Below are 14,729 nucleotides of genomic sequence, written 5' to 3'. Positions count from 1 at the left end.
GAGTTTGGGTTTTAAATACCAGTAAAATGCTCAATACAAAATGACTGGCTATGTTATTGTATCAAGACCCCTTGTGAACATCGATGACTGTGGCTCGATAAAAGTGACAATGATGCCCAATTAAAAATCAGTTTGTGCAGACAAAAGTAAAATATATGTAAAAATTTTTGAATAGCATTTATGAAATAAGGATTCCCTCACAACAAATAAACATGCAAATGCAAAGGCAATGACAAGGAGTAGTCGGTATCATCAGTCCTTCCACATGGCTGACTCTGTAAGCTTGAGAGGAACAGGTATGTAGCACATCCTGCAGTGTTTGCACCTGCAGTCATCTGTGGAGGTGGCGGGTATCAGGGAATCATAATAGGGGGCAGTTGTGTTTTTCCCCCTCGTGGGGAATCAAGCAAAAGGAGATGGCTGTTAATTAACTCCGTAGTCTGGAGGGAAAATGCGTTGGAGGCGTTGAGATGTAAAATGTAATTAGAAAAAGGAAATGCAGCTTGTACAGTTTGTGTTTGTACTTTTGATTTGTGTATGTGTAGGAGTGAATTAGCTTGCAGTTGAAAGATAAAGTGTGTTTCAGTGCAATTCGTTAGCAGGATTTATACATTTCTGTGTACTTACTTGTTTATTGCAATTATGTGCAGTATGTACAGATAAAAAATAGAATGCAATATCATGCAACAGCATTGATACTATTTCCTGACCACTGTCGAGAGATAAATTCACATCTTAGATACAATCTGTCTAATCAAGAACTGAAGATTATTTGCTGGAGGTTAAAAGATAAAATGTATTGTAAGAAAATTGAACTGATTTCTTGTCCAAGGGTTTACACGTTTTTTATGCTTCTATATTTAAAAATAGGGTTGGAAAGGAGTTGTTGTTGTTGTTTTCCAAATGTAGGTATAATTCTTCTGCATTGTTTTCTTTCAGTCTCACTGGGATGGTTTGACTGGAAGACTGTCCTTCAACAAGACAACTGGTCTACGCACTGACTTTGACCTGGATATTGTCAGCCTAAAGGAGGACGGACTTGAAAAGGTAATTTTAGTTTGAAACATTATTTATTAATGTTGTTCTTTGCTGAAATTGTATACGAGTTCAAAAAGATTGATTTATGACACAATGCAGAGAATTAAAACAATTCTCTAATATGTGAACTATAAAAAGACTAACTGATTTCAGAAACTGTTTCAAGTTAACAGTTAATGTAAATTTTACTGTATCATTTAGCAAATTGGCTATTCCAATATTAATATAAGCTGATGGAGTATGTTATTAATTAGATAAAAGCACACATTAGGATGATAATTATGATAATTATTTTTTAAATAATCTGGAGGGATTTCTAATTGTTTTATTTTTTTTTTTTTGGGGGGGGGTCTTTTGGTGGAAATGAATTTTATAGGTAGATATCATAAAAAAGTACAAGAAAATAAAAACAATGTAGAAGGTTAGTATTATAGAACATGAGGGCAATTATGTCAGCTTTTATTCACTTAATGGCTTTCATACAGTATGAATACATAAAATAGTGACAAGTTCCATTATGGTTTCTTAAAATACTCCCCAAAGGCTAAAGACTATACAGTATAATAGCAGAGGCTTTTCAGCTTATAACCCTCCAGAAAGGAGCTTTAAAGTAATTCTTCCCCCTTTCACTGCCATCCTATCTCGCATGGGGTCAATAAAGCAGAAGTACAATCATAGTGCAAGAAGTATTTGGTGCCATATTAGTGCCTTTTCATTGTGTTTCTGACAAATCCTGTGCTCAAGTATGTTAGCGTTGATCCAAAAGTGTATTGCAGAATCCTTGAGGTTTTTTTTATTTCTTGCATATCCGTGGAATCGGCTTTAACTGTGTGAGCCTGTTAAGATGTGGACTTTTTTCCTCAACTAATCCCTTGTAATTGAATATTAGCCCAAGTTTGAGCTTGTGCTAGAATTATGAACAGGTTCTCAGAGTGCCACTTTCACTCAAAGTGAGCATGCTCAGGATGGTGAATTAAAGTGCAATGCTTTTTCTGTGTAGCTGCATGAGCAAATAACTTTTTGTATTAAATATTGTACTAACCATGTTAAATGAATTGCGCTAATTGTAATTGGGTATAATTAGAAGGAGTTTTGTAAAGCGGAAAGCATTCTGATATTTTTTAATTCTCTCCAGGAGCCCTCTTTGCTTGTGTGACAAGCTGTAACTAATGTGGTTTTCAAATTAGAGCATATGCCTCTCTCTGGATTAGGCAAGGAGGACATTAACAGGCATTTTTCATGCTTTTGTGTGTGTGTGTGTGTGTGTGTGTGTGGGGGGGGGGGGGACGACTTTAAATGGATCCACCTCAAGCACAAACCCCAGCGAATATTAAAAGCTCTGTGTGTAGTAACAGTGGAAGCGGAGGAGGCTTTTGGTGGTGAGCTTGACTAGCAAACAGAGACTGTTATAGACAGCCACAGGACTATTTGTACTAATGATATGTTTCAGAGTGTGTTTCTACAATGTGCAGAGATTTTTGCCTTAGGGCTCCTTGCATGTGTAACTCCTTTTATTTGTTCAAATCACTTTGCTTATAATACTGAGACGCCAGAGAAAAATATTGTTCACAATGCAGCAACCTCTCCCTAAATTTTATTCATATTAACTATAAATTATTTTAAATATTTACAATTTCTGTTAGTAATAATCTGTTCATTATTAAGCCTTATATTTATTTTATGCAAACATACAGACTATACAAACAATACATATATGACAAATTATTTCTGAGTATCTAATTGATTAAATTGGAATCCAGTGTTTTCATCTTCCATCATGGATTTACCCATCACATTTTATTACTTTCTAGACATGTCCCTAACTACCTTCTGCTTTTGAAGCACCTTAGCCTGCTGATAGAAGGTGACTCAGCCAATCATCTAATGCTGCCGGAGATGTGTTCAGCCTGGCACTAATGTGGGAGATGGTTGGTGAAGGAGTTTGTGGAGGTCATATCTTACCAACGGACATAGGACACTTAGCTACACACTTTTCATCTTCCACAGGTGGGGAAGTGGAGTGCATCGGGAGGTCTTAACATCACAGAAGTGCCGAAGCGAAAAGGGATGAACATCACCGATTCCCTGGCTAACCGGTCTCTTGTTGTCACCTCCATTCTGGTAGGTCATGTGTAGCCTGGTATAAAAAGTCTTCTATGCTTCATATCTCCCCAGTTTTTTGGGATTAAATATTTTAAAATCCAAGCTTTCCTATTAGTTCTTTGCATTGCATTATTGTAATTTATAGAAAATCAGACATTTTACCCAAAATGCATTAGTATTTTAAAAAAGTGCTCAGTTTACTGATATTTTTCTGTGATTGGCACTTAATATTCCCAATATTTCAAGCATTGTAGTTCTATACCTAATTTTAACAACTGAAGCATAACACAACAATTCTTTCAGCTTTAAAAGCAAAGAGCAAAATAAATGGGATAAAAAGGATAAATGAAGTCAGGAAGATACAATAAACTTGTCCTGGAAATGCATTAATTACATGCTCAGAAAGAAAAAAACAAGGTAATGCCTATTCCAGATCCACATTACCATTCATTTGAAGTTGTTTGTACTTAACTCTGTCACTGCCTGTTGTGGTGGAGCTATCAGGGAGGTGCTGGCACCCCTGTACGCCCCTTCAACCTACAATGATAAACACTGTTATTATGCCTATATTGTACCACAAAGCTATAATTATGACAAGCAAGACCGCGGTGGGCTATAATTAATGCCTATCAGGTGCCATCTATATTAATTCTGTCTCAGAGTGGAGAAGCAGAACAACAATTTAAGTGGTCCAGTGTTTGAACTACTGTAGTGGGAGGAGCTGGTTACGGATTTTATGTCACAGTGGTGTAAAAAAGACATTCTTTCCCCTCTTCTTCTATAAAATACAATTGCACTTCCTCAAATATTTTTTGTTTTATTTGTTTTTTTCTCTTCAGAGAACCATTAGTTTAGGTACATAAAATTTGTAAATTGTTGATGAGAGTTTCAACTTTAATATCAATCTTCTTTTGTAGTGTAATAAAATTGCGTCACACTGATTCTTGGTGTTGTACGAACAAGACATCTGACAGCTTTATAGTGATAACTTTGTTGAAAGGATTAGGGCACCTAATGTGTTTTTCCTCTTACAATAATTGTTTGCACTCCATTGCCTGTAATGTCTACGCACAAGCCCACTTTCCTCCTCTTTTTGTTATGCACGCTCATGCTGCGACTGTGAGGGTAGAGCTGGTTTAAAGACTTTGATTTGAGTCCAAACCTTAGGGAATAGTGCAAACTGGAAGGCTAGAAACAGATGGTAATGGCTCTCTCCCCCTAAACATGCAAACTTTTTGATCAAGTTAATTGGACAACTTAAGCAAAGTTTGCAGCAAAGCATTTGCTCTCAAAATGCATTGTCATCAAGATTTCATATCTTGTTAATTATTTAAGAAGCTATACTAAAAGTAATGTTCAAGTGGCTTTAAACAGTAACAACCAGTGATATTTTTTCTCTTACTGTATGTTCTTAGGGCATAATTATTTTGTTAGAATCATTTCCAAAGCATTTAGAAAATACTTGACCTACACAGAGACACTGTCCACATGCTATCAGCAACAGTGTTGTGATTTGACTCCACCACCTGCATTTTCACTATGTCTGCCTCTCCTTATAAAATAATTTCCTCAGGGAATTAAGTGCCGTGGCTGCCTCTTTTCTCCTCTTTGACTCCCTCTTTTTCTTTAGTGTGTGTGTCTCTCACTCACTCTCACACACTCAAAAAAAAACACAATACACGGGGTCACCTTCACAAGAGAATCAATTACTCTGCTTCTCAGCTCAGTTAGTAAATTATACATCTGGCTATTGGGGGGCAATAAATTGTATTACAGCTTTTGCATAAATGGACCAACATGTTTTGAAATGCTCAGCAGGATCTGCAAGTCTGTCTGACAGGGAAATGGTAACAGGCACTAAATAAAGGAAATCATTTATGAGCAATTCAGTGTTAGTCATTGTCACTGCGGGCATCAGCTCGGTTGCTCTCCCTCAGAGGATGTTGACAATTGATGAAGGCACGTTCCTTTTCACCGCTGCATTCTGTTCCTAATCAGGCTTTTATACAACCCAAATTATGAGCAGCCATGCAGAGTATTACAGGCCAGTAAAGAGGGCTTATAAAATGGACTGACCTCTGCACCTGCTAAATAGGTTAATGTGTGAGATAGAATATAGGATTGGTTAGCTCAACACTGGAGACACATTTATAGTACCAAAATAATAAAAAAACAAACATCTGTGCCCATAACCATCACTCCATTGAACATTATACAAAAAGACAATGTAAAAGCTATTTACTTGCATTACAGTCTTTGTTGAGCTCCGTACTTGTTTCATTCATGTCTATGGAAGGGGGGAAAAACCCACAGCCTTCTTTCATATTTTAACTATCTCGGATTCCACACGCTGAACCTGAATCTGCTGTCACTATCTGTTAAGTGCAACAGTGACTCGTCAGCTCACATCACTTTGCTTCAATTAGGTGCATGTGCTGAAACAAATTGGAAAAGCTGACCTCACCATTGCTTCTCATTTGATCTTTTTGGTCTGTGCAGGAGGAGCCATATGTCATGCTTAAGAAGTCTGACAAGGCACTGGTTGGGAACGACCGTTTTGAAGGATTCTGCATCGACTTGCTGAAAGAGTTGGCCAACATCCTGGGCTTCACGTATGAAATCCGCCTGGTGCCGGATGGGAAATACGGCTCTCAGGATGACAAGGGCCAGTGGAATGGCATGATTAGGGAGCTTATAGAACATGTAAGTTTTACTTTATGTTGTCTCACTTGTTTTTTTTCCCCCCCCCCCTCAGCTGTAGCTGAAAAAATGTAGCTGACAACAGCAAATGGCTAACTTAGTTTGGCATGAGGATAAGAAGTGAGCAATGTTTTGGACAATGTTTTAGCCTTTTTACAACCGCAAGGCTTACTCTTTAGCACAGTTTAAAAGATGCAAAAAGCAAATTTCCCTTTTTTGCAAGTGTTGTATGCCAGAAGATTATTTGGCTTTGACAGTTGCCAGGCAACCGGCAAAGCCTTGAGAAATACACAGTAGCAAAAAAAAAAATGCTTAGTAATTTTTTATGGTAATAAGAATTTTTTTTTTAATTTGACGTTGTTTGGGTAATTTTTCCTTAAATAAAATATCCATTGGTCAGGCTTTTTTTTTTAGGTCCAATTGTTAGGAGCTAATAAGTGTCAGACTGTTCCTTTAGTATTTAGTGCATTCACAGCATTCTGTATCGTCTAGAAAATTTACAAAATCTTGCCAGTGAACTGAATTGCAGCTTGTGTCCTCCATCTAGACAGTGATATAGTTATGATTGAGTACAAGTCAGGAAGAGCTTGCCGAGCTGTCAGTTACATTTATGGCACAATTATGTCAAGGTTGCCTAAAAGTTACAAGTGTGTTGATGCCATTCAGTGAGACAAAACACTTTCCACACCTGGATAAACCAGAGATCTCATGTGATGTTGCATATGTTGGAAGCATTCAAGCAAACACATTGGCGATCATCTTTTTAAGGTATAGTGGGCTGTTGTAGCTGTCTGTGTCAAACTCAATGCCTCAGTGGCCATGAAACAGCCCCATATCCCATTGGTGGTGGTTATTCTCTGCTGGCATTTCATAAGTGTCCCTGTCGGTGCTCTCCCTTTGTCCTCAGCCCCATCAGGTCAGAGCTGTACTCAGCTGAAAACTTGTAATAGCGTAAGTGGCATTTAGTGCAGGAAATTGTGTGGCAGGAGTCAATGGCTTGGTGCTGAAAGGGTTGGAAAAGGTGGGCTCCCACTGCAGCACTTCATTTCTTCATCCAAGCTTTTTGTGGGATCCACGTTGATAACAATAACCTTTAGAGGACCAAATGGATTACCAAAGGCAGATAAGTCTGGCACAAAATGGAATTACATTTGTTTATAATTTAAAAGCAAATTTTGTCTTGTCTTTTATTAAAATAGTGAATATGTTTAGGTTGCTACAGTGAGCCTGTTTATTGTCTTACAAGAAGAAAGAAAAAAATTCTATTGTTCTTTGTGACATAAGGTTTACATATGTTTTGACAAAGATGCAACATCTTGTGAAAGAAACCCTCTGTACGTGTTGAGTTAAATTTAAATGTACTCAAGCTGTTGAAGACCGTGCTTGTATATATCAACAAGTAGTTGTGGTAAATTCTAGTTTAAAGCAGAAAGTGAGAAATTATGGAATTGGAAAACGGTCACTTCTATTCATTTATTTATTTATTTGTAATGCTTCAGACTTCATAGTGACATGCACAAGCAATAGAAAGGAAAAAGTAAATGCTCTGGCACATTTTTTCCTGTTGGTTACAAAACACAAAGTAAACACAAGGTTTACAAAGTCATGCTATAATTTAACTTCCTGTACTCATAAATCGTAACTGCATTACAGACTTACTCACAATTATTATTCAACAGCTCAAATCATTGCAAAAAAAAAAGCTTTTAGACTTTTTATCCATTGCTCAAGTTTTTGAAAGTGAACAAAATATGACAAAACCACAGTAAGCCCTTTTTGAGGAATATTGCGTTATATAATTTCCTTCCAGGTAAGTGAAGATTTTGAATGGGAAACTAAATGTCGGGTTAGTGCAACATTATAGCATCACGTAACATGCAGAGCTTCAATTCCCTATGTAGTCACAAAACCCACTGCTGTGCCAAAGGGCATTATTTGGAAGGTGCTAAATGATGCAACAGGCCTTGTTAAACTTGATTTAGTCAAAATAGATGATCACGTTAATCATGCTGTGATGCAAATGTTAATAGCATTCTTAGCACATCATTTATTTCAAAGCAATTAATCTCTTCACAGACAGATACACTAGAAGGTTATCTCCAGCACACTTCCTCTTTGTCTGTGCAGGTTGTCAGATAGATTTATGCTAAACACAAGAAGTCACTCTATAATTGGGTAACTTTGTTTCTTTGCATTTTCATCTAAAAATATTCAATTCCCAGTAGTTTGTGAATAAAAGTAGATGGATAAGTGTGATTTTGATTTTTATTTGACACAACAGGGTGACTTGATGGTGAGTGTGACTGACTTGTCCTGTCGCTGCAGGGACACAAGTTCAACTGCCACAACAGCAACAACATGCCTGTCCTGCCTGCCAAAGCATGTTTGAATAAATCATTTGCGAGTCCAAACACTCTTGTGCTTGTACAAATCATGATGCTACCATGTTTTCTAAGAGCACACACTATCAAAGTTTTACATTCCCACAGCATAGCTATAGCACAAATTGCAGCTTTTATCTGTACAAAACATTTTAAAGTTCAGCAAAAGGTGTTTCTCCAATTACAGTTCATTGTACTGAGGTAAAATGTATTCTCCAATCTTTTGTAAAGGCTAAGAAAAGCAAGGCAATCAATATGCCAAGACTATAAGTAAATGCTATACACTCCAGGTAAAAAAAAGCCTTGGTAACATTAACTAATCACTACATGTACAGAACTAAAGCACACAGAAAGATTATATGTCTGCAATTGTATGCAATTGTATGTTCTAGTGTGTCTTCAGAATATTAATAAATTGGATCATGTTAACAGTAATGTACGTTGTCAAGGTTGTCATCAGGTGAGGAGATCTGAATCGACAGCACTGCTAAGCACACCATCTGCAAACCCAGATAACACCATGCCATGTGGCACGTAGCAGGGCACTATCAGGTTATCTTGCTTGGGCCCAGTTTGTGTGCATAAGCAGAGAGCAGAACAAGGACATGTGGCATGTATATTAGCCCTCCATAGGGATCTCTGGAATTGCATGCTGGTTGATCTTATGGCTGAGTGGCAGGTTGGTTCAAAGCTGCAGTTGGCAGCCGAGAACAGAGGGAGCAGTATGTGATGTGCAAATTTGAATAGTTTGAGGGAGACAGCAGACGCACGGCAGGATGCACCGGTTTTGCCATCTTCCTATTTCTTCAGAGGCAACTGTGTTTAACCACCACAGTGCAGACCACAGGAGCACGTAATTCGAGGTGCCACATGCAAAGTGGAAACGTTTCCTTTCTGACCTGTGTTTACTGCAAAGTGGTAGTTATCACACAAATCTCAGGGAAGGGGTGTCTAAAAACAAAGACAGTCTAATTCAAGCTGGGAATATCCAGAGGGTTTTAACAGAAGAAAATTTCTAGCTAAAAGGGAAATGCTCAAGCTGCTTAAATGCAACAACAATGCAGGGGCTACCACAGAACATGCTCAAAAATACATTGATTAACAAGAAAAAGACTGTCTGCACGGATCATTGCATTCATTTTAGTTCTTGTTTTATTGCATGTTATTAATTCATTTAAACCTTTGTTGCTCTGAGTCTTATAGCTTTGCCATATTTTTTCAAAACAAATTTGAGAACTAATTTCATGTGGTGAAAAAGCAGCACAGTAAACCGTTATATATTGAAGCCCCGTTTCTCTCCCACTGCTCTATGTGTAGGAAGTAAAGAAAGCCTCCCTTTGTGAGTTGTGCCGTTTCTTGGAAGAGGTATCCGAGCGTGAACCAAGCAGCTGGTTTCATTAACCTCCCACCCAGCCATCGTGTAGGGGGAGAGGGTGGTGGTGGTTTGGGAGGATGAGGGGTGTGGGGGGGTATTAGTGACCTTCTGAATTTGCAGCTCAGTCATATTGCTGCATTAGGTGAATGTAACTCATCCTGCCATGCTACACATGTCACAGCTGTATGTTGCTGTATGTATCCTTGATATATAACAAATCAATTGGCTTGTTATAACTCATTTACAATGTGAAATGAATAAGGATTTTTATTGCACCAAATATGAATGTTTTTATAATAAACATTTTATTCAAAATTTCAAATATTAGTTATAGTGTTAGAGTAACAGTAATGAGATTGCCAGTTCAGTCCGGTTCAGCCCTAAGTATGTGTGTTCAATTACACAGCAGGTAAATTCATTGTTGTTAAAAGGACATTTTATTTTGTTTTTAAATGAGGTACTGGGGAAAGGTAATGAGCAAACAATATTTTACCTGTAGATAAATTGTGGCGGCAGTAGCTAGCTGTAGCACTTCCAGTCATTTGGGCAATATAACATTTCTGCCAGAATAACAGTGTAATACAAAATCGACAGTGGTGTAAATGTTTATTAAAGATCATTTTGATGACTACTATAAAATCTTCAAGATTGGAGTGATTTTAAGATGACACTTTGGTCTTGGCCCACACTGATTGGTCATTAGCTCATCAATACAGTCAGAATAAAGCTGTTTCTTCAGATTGATTTAGTTCAAAGAGCTATCTGCAACAGGTAAAATATTAACATTTATAACATTTCCACAGAATCCCATGTCAAAAGATCTGAATTGTTCTGTTAAGACTTTTTAATCTTAGCCAACAAATAGTCGTTGGCACACAGAGGTACAATTTTAGCTTAAGAATTTATCAAAATGAAAAAAAAAATTCTAACAAAATTACTATTCACTCTGTTTTTGTTTTTTTTTTCTGTTTTTTTCCGCTGCAGAGAGCAGACTTAGCAATGGCTCCTCTCACCATTACCTACACACGAGAGAAGTTCATTGACTTCTCCAAGCCTTTTCTGAATATGGGCATCAGCATCCTGTATCGCAAACCCAACAGCACCAGCAACGGCTTTTTCTCCTTTCTGAACCCCATGACGCCAGACATCTGGGTGTACATTCTCCTGGCCTACCTGGGTGTTAGCTGTGTTCTTTTTGTCATTGCCAGGTAAGTACAGTTGTTTTGGGGTATTTGTCCTTTCAGTCCTTCATTCGTCTCTCCATGAAGTTTTCAGGAGTCCCAGTAATTTACTCTGTTATCATTACAGGCTGAGGTTCGAGTACATGAGCCAGTTTATCATACTGTGTTAACTGCTGGGTAGTGATCAAGGCAGTTATGTCTGTTTGGGCTCTCTGCAGCCCAGCAGTGGGAGGAGGAATACAAAAAAACTCAAGTTGAGTTGCAAAGTCCCATTCAATGTGCAATTTCTGGTTTCCTGTGAGATGTCTTTAGAAATGGCAATGCAGCATAAAATGAAAGTGTAGTAAAAAAAAAGAATAATTCACTATTCAACAGCACAAAAAACGAACACACCTGAAGTGCAGTTGCATCAGAGGACGATATTTAAAGTTGATCATAAGCATTTACATGTGTTATGAATTATGCAGTAAGGCTGTCACAATTATGATAGAGATTATCCTTTTTTAACTTCTTCTGAATCCGATTAAAACCCTTTTAGTATCAGTGTCTGCATTTCCTGCTGCTTCACATGCAAAGTGGTGCTTGAGGAAGTTCGAGAAAACAGCCGTTGGAGGAAGTTCGAGGCTTGAGAGCAAACAGCTGCGCCCTTCTATCCTCATTTGCTGCTTTGAGATGAAACTAATTCTGAAGTGGCCTCTTATAAATAAATTTAAAAAAAATATATCTTAAATTGTTGCAATCACTTGGTAGTTAAGAAAGGTGAATGGGTAAAGAGGTATATGTATACCTAAATATAAAATGATTGTGGAAGAAGATTCAAAAACTACTGTGGATTTTTTTTTGAAGATATCAGTCTTCACAACAATCTCCCATGTAGCCTTTTAAAAGCTCAAATCCAACAAACCTAAAAACTATTGTTTTACTTGATGATGCTTTCATTTATTTCATTGAACATTGGCACAGTGGTTTTTAGGAATCTCTAGATATAACCCAGCTTATCTTGAATATTTCCGGTAAATATGCAAACGAGTTTGTGCACATCTACACTATTGGATCACTACAACGTCTTTCATGGCAATTAAAAAAATATGTATTGTGTGCTTTACATCTTTTGAAACCCAATCCTTTACCATAGATAGATAAACTAAAACAAAAACAATTGCACTGGTTTTTTTTTGCATTCTGTTATGCAGTGGAACTTTCTTATGCATGTTTTCCTCTGTCTCGTCAAAACCATATGGAGCAGTGAACTGGTCTCTGCAACCTTCTTTGTAGTCATATCACTGTCCATAGACATGAGATTCTCTTTCTCTGTGCACATCAGCATGTACACTAACAGGTTCTATTGGGCTAAGGTCTTATAATAGCACATACAAAACTTTTATTTTCTTTTTTCACAAATCAACTTTCATTACAAAGTTTTTTAAAAGTCAAGTCAGATTTAGTTATGAAGCCAAATCCTCAGTAATCTCCAAGCACTTTTTATACAGACAAGGTCTTCATCTGATAATATATAATATACTTTATTACAACATTCCCTCACTGATCAAATCTACCTGCCCACAATTGATGGCTTTATGGCTTCTTCTTGGTTCTGGCTCTTAAGTATCACCAGCAGTAAACTGGGCTGACGGCTGCAGCTGCTGAGGGGCTACAGGACCACAAAAGTCTCACTTAGTTGGAATGGCAACATGGTTTTTGCAAAGCCCTTAATCATATCATAGACTACATTATATGCTTTAACACTATATAATTTATTGACTTGATTCATAAACTTTAACAGTGATTTGCAGACAGCGCTGTTTTTTGTTTAGCACACCTGCTGGCATCTTACTGCTTAGACTTATACTTGGCAAATGTCAAAGCAGCGGCATAGAGAGTGTCAGCTGCGGGAGTACAAGATGCATGTGTAAGCAGCCAAGCCTTCTGTGGATTAATCAAATATAATATTAAATATTAAAATAGGTTGATATTATTTTAACAATTTTCTTAAAGGTTCCAGCTGGCCACTCTGGACCTGGTATCACATTATACAATCTAACAATGTAATATGTAACCTGATGGCTGCAAAAAAATTCAGTCTACACTCAGAAGGCTTATATAAAATCTGTTTTGAAAAGTCTACTAAAGCAAAAACAAAGAATATTTGATACATTTTAATCCCTAAATTACAAAAACTGACAGACATCTTTATCTGTGGTCCAATTTTTTTAAAATTAAAAACATTATTGATGCAGACTGATGTTTTGTAGTAATTTAGAGTGAAATAACTCATTCACAAACCCTCACCTGTCATTATTTGTTTGTGGGAATAAATTGAAGTCATTTGGTGTTTTAAATCTGAGCTAGAGTGCACAGATTAAAGAATAGCATTTCTGATTACAAAAAAAAAAGAATCAAGCTTTTGTTCTGTTTGGATGCTTTGCTGTTTGGAGGTCACTTCTTTCTTCCATGTGTAGTATTGTAAGCATGTGGTATGAAAAAAGCTGCTGCTTGAATTCCACCTTCTTAGGAAATAAGCCCGAAGTAAATACGCCACAATATACAGCACCTCCTAAACCTAATCAAGATTCGAGAAAGCATCTTACAATTATCTTTTTCCTCATTTACCCTTTTATACAGCACTCTACATTATATAGCATTGCACTTATATAAGCTTTTTAAATTTTAACTCATTCTCCAATAAACATATCAGGGGCAATATGGGGCCTACCATCTTGCCCAAGGTCACTTCAACACATGGCAGAGCTGGGAATCGACTCCTCAATCTTCCATTTGGAAGACTCCCACTTTAAAGCTGAGCCACCATCCTCTAAATTAGTGTTGCTACATTGTCTCAGTAAAAACTGCACTCAAATCATTTGAGGCTCTTTTAAATGTATTTTGGCTGTGCATAAAGTCTCTCCTACTCTCTCTGCCTCTTCACTATCATATAATTGTATGGTCATGGCTTTCCAATTTAACATAAAGTAATACAAAATCAGACTGAAAAATTACTGAAATAGTGGCAAGCCTCTCTGCTGACTGCAAATGCTATGCAGATGAAAGAGTTAATACAAATACCAAAATTGAAACATTGTTGAGTAGACTGGTTCTAATCCAAAAGAAGTAGCACACACCACACACACACACATGTGTGTGTATATATATATATATATAATGAATATCGTGTCCTAAACCTAGTTCTGTATATGGCTTTAAATAGGTATTTGGTAGGTATGGTATAGGTATAGTAGCACAATTTAATCGCTCAATTTTCTTATGTAAGAGAAAAACCAAAAAGATTTTGGTTTGTGAAAGAGTTTCCTCTGTAATCACTACGATTCACTTTAATTTAGAATAAAGCTGCATCAAACAATGAAGCATCAAAATGTAGAACTAAAAATAGAGATTTTTAACATCACATAAATGCATTTTTAAAAAAGAAAGAAGTGACATTTAGCATGTTTTATCTGCCTGTGGAAATACATTTAGCCATAAAGGTGGAGCCCCACTTCTGCAGATCTCAAAGTAAATGGCAAAGATTTAGAGGGATGCAAGATTTATGATTTCATGTGACTTTAGGAGGAGTCTTTATTCCTCCACATTTTCAAACATGACATTTTATACCTTCTGAAAATGTGTTCTTCTGTGGCTCATTGGTCACCTTTAAACACAAAGCATGTTTGAAAAAGTCTAAGGGATTTGCTAAAGTAGAGCTTAAAAACCAGGAGCAAGTGGTTTAAAAGTACTTTGATATAACACTTGATAACTGAGTGAATTGCTGTAAACTTCCTAGATAGTTTTGCCAGATTTATATTGTGACTATCCAAAAAATACTATTAAACTAATTGCATGTAGTAGTAAACAGAATAGCCGGCAGTCATTATTAAGTTTGCATTATGTCAGCTGACTGTGTAAATTAACAATTTGTTTGCTAAAGCATATTCAGTGTACCAACTTTATTAGATG

The 14,729-nt window shown here is 36.9% G+C and overlaps 1 protein-coding gene across 2 annotated transcripts in view; it reads left to right on the top strand.

The window, feature by feature from the left end:
• The window catches only part of LOC108235507 (glutamate receptor ionotropic, kainate 3), a 91,811-nt gene that overhangs the window by 61,681 nt on the left and 15,401 nt on the right, over positions 1–14,729 (top strand). The window contains exons 8-12 of one of the 2 annotated variants that reach the window (XM_017415559.3): positions 940–1,047; positions 3,046–3,159; positions 5,641–5,844; positions 10,582–10,805; positions 10,906–14,575. In XM_017415559.3, coding sequence (XP_017271048.1) covers positions 940–1,047; positions 3,046–3,159; positions 5,641–5,844; positions 10,582–10,805; positions 10,906–10,948 — 693 coding nt within the window. In that variant the 3' untranslated portion in view covers positions 10,949–14,575. Of the gene's footprint in view, positions 1–939; positions 1,048–3,045; positions 3,160–5,640; positions 5,845–10,581; positions 10,806–10,905; positions 14,576–14,729 lie in introns of those variants that run through there. The other variant, XM_025005784.2, reaches the window with a different exon arrangement.

Source organism: Kryptolebias marmoratus, linkage group LG16, assembly GCF_001649575.2.
Source record: "Kryptolebias marmoratus isolate JLee-2015 linkage group LG16, ASM164957v2, whole genome shotgun sequence".
Taxonomy (NCBI): Eukaryota; Metazoa; Chordata; class Actinopteri; order Cyprinodontiformes; family Rivulidae; genus Kryptolebias; species Kryptolebias marmoratus.
Note: the sequence above shows the minus strand (reverse complement) of the source record. Positions and strands in the feature narration are given on the sequence as shown.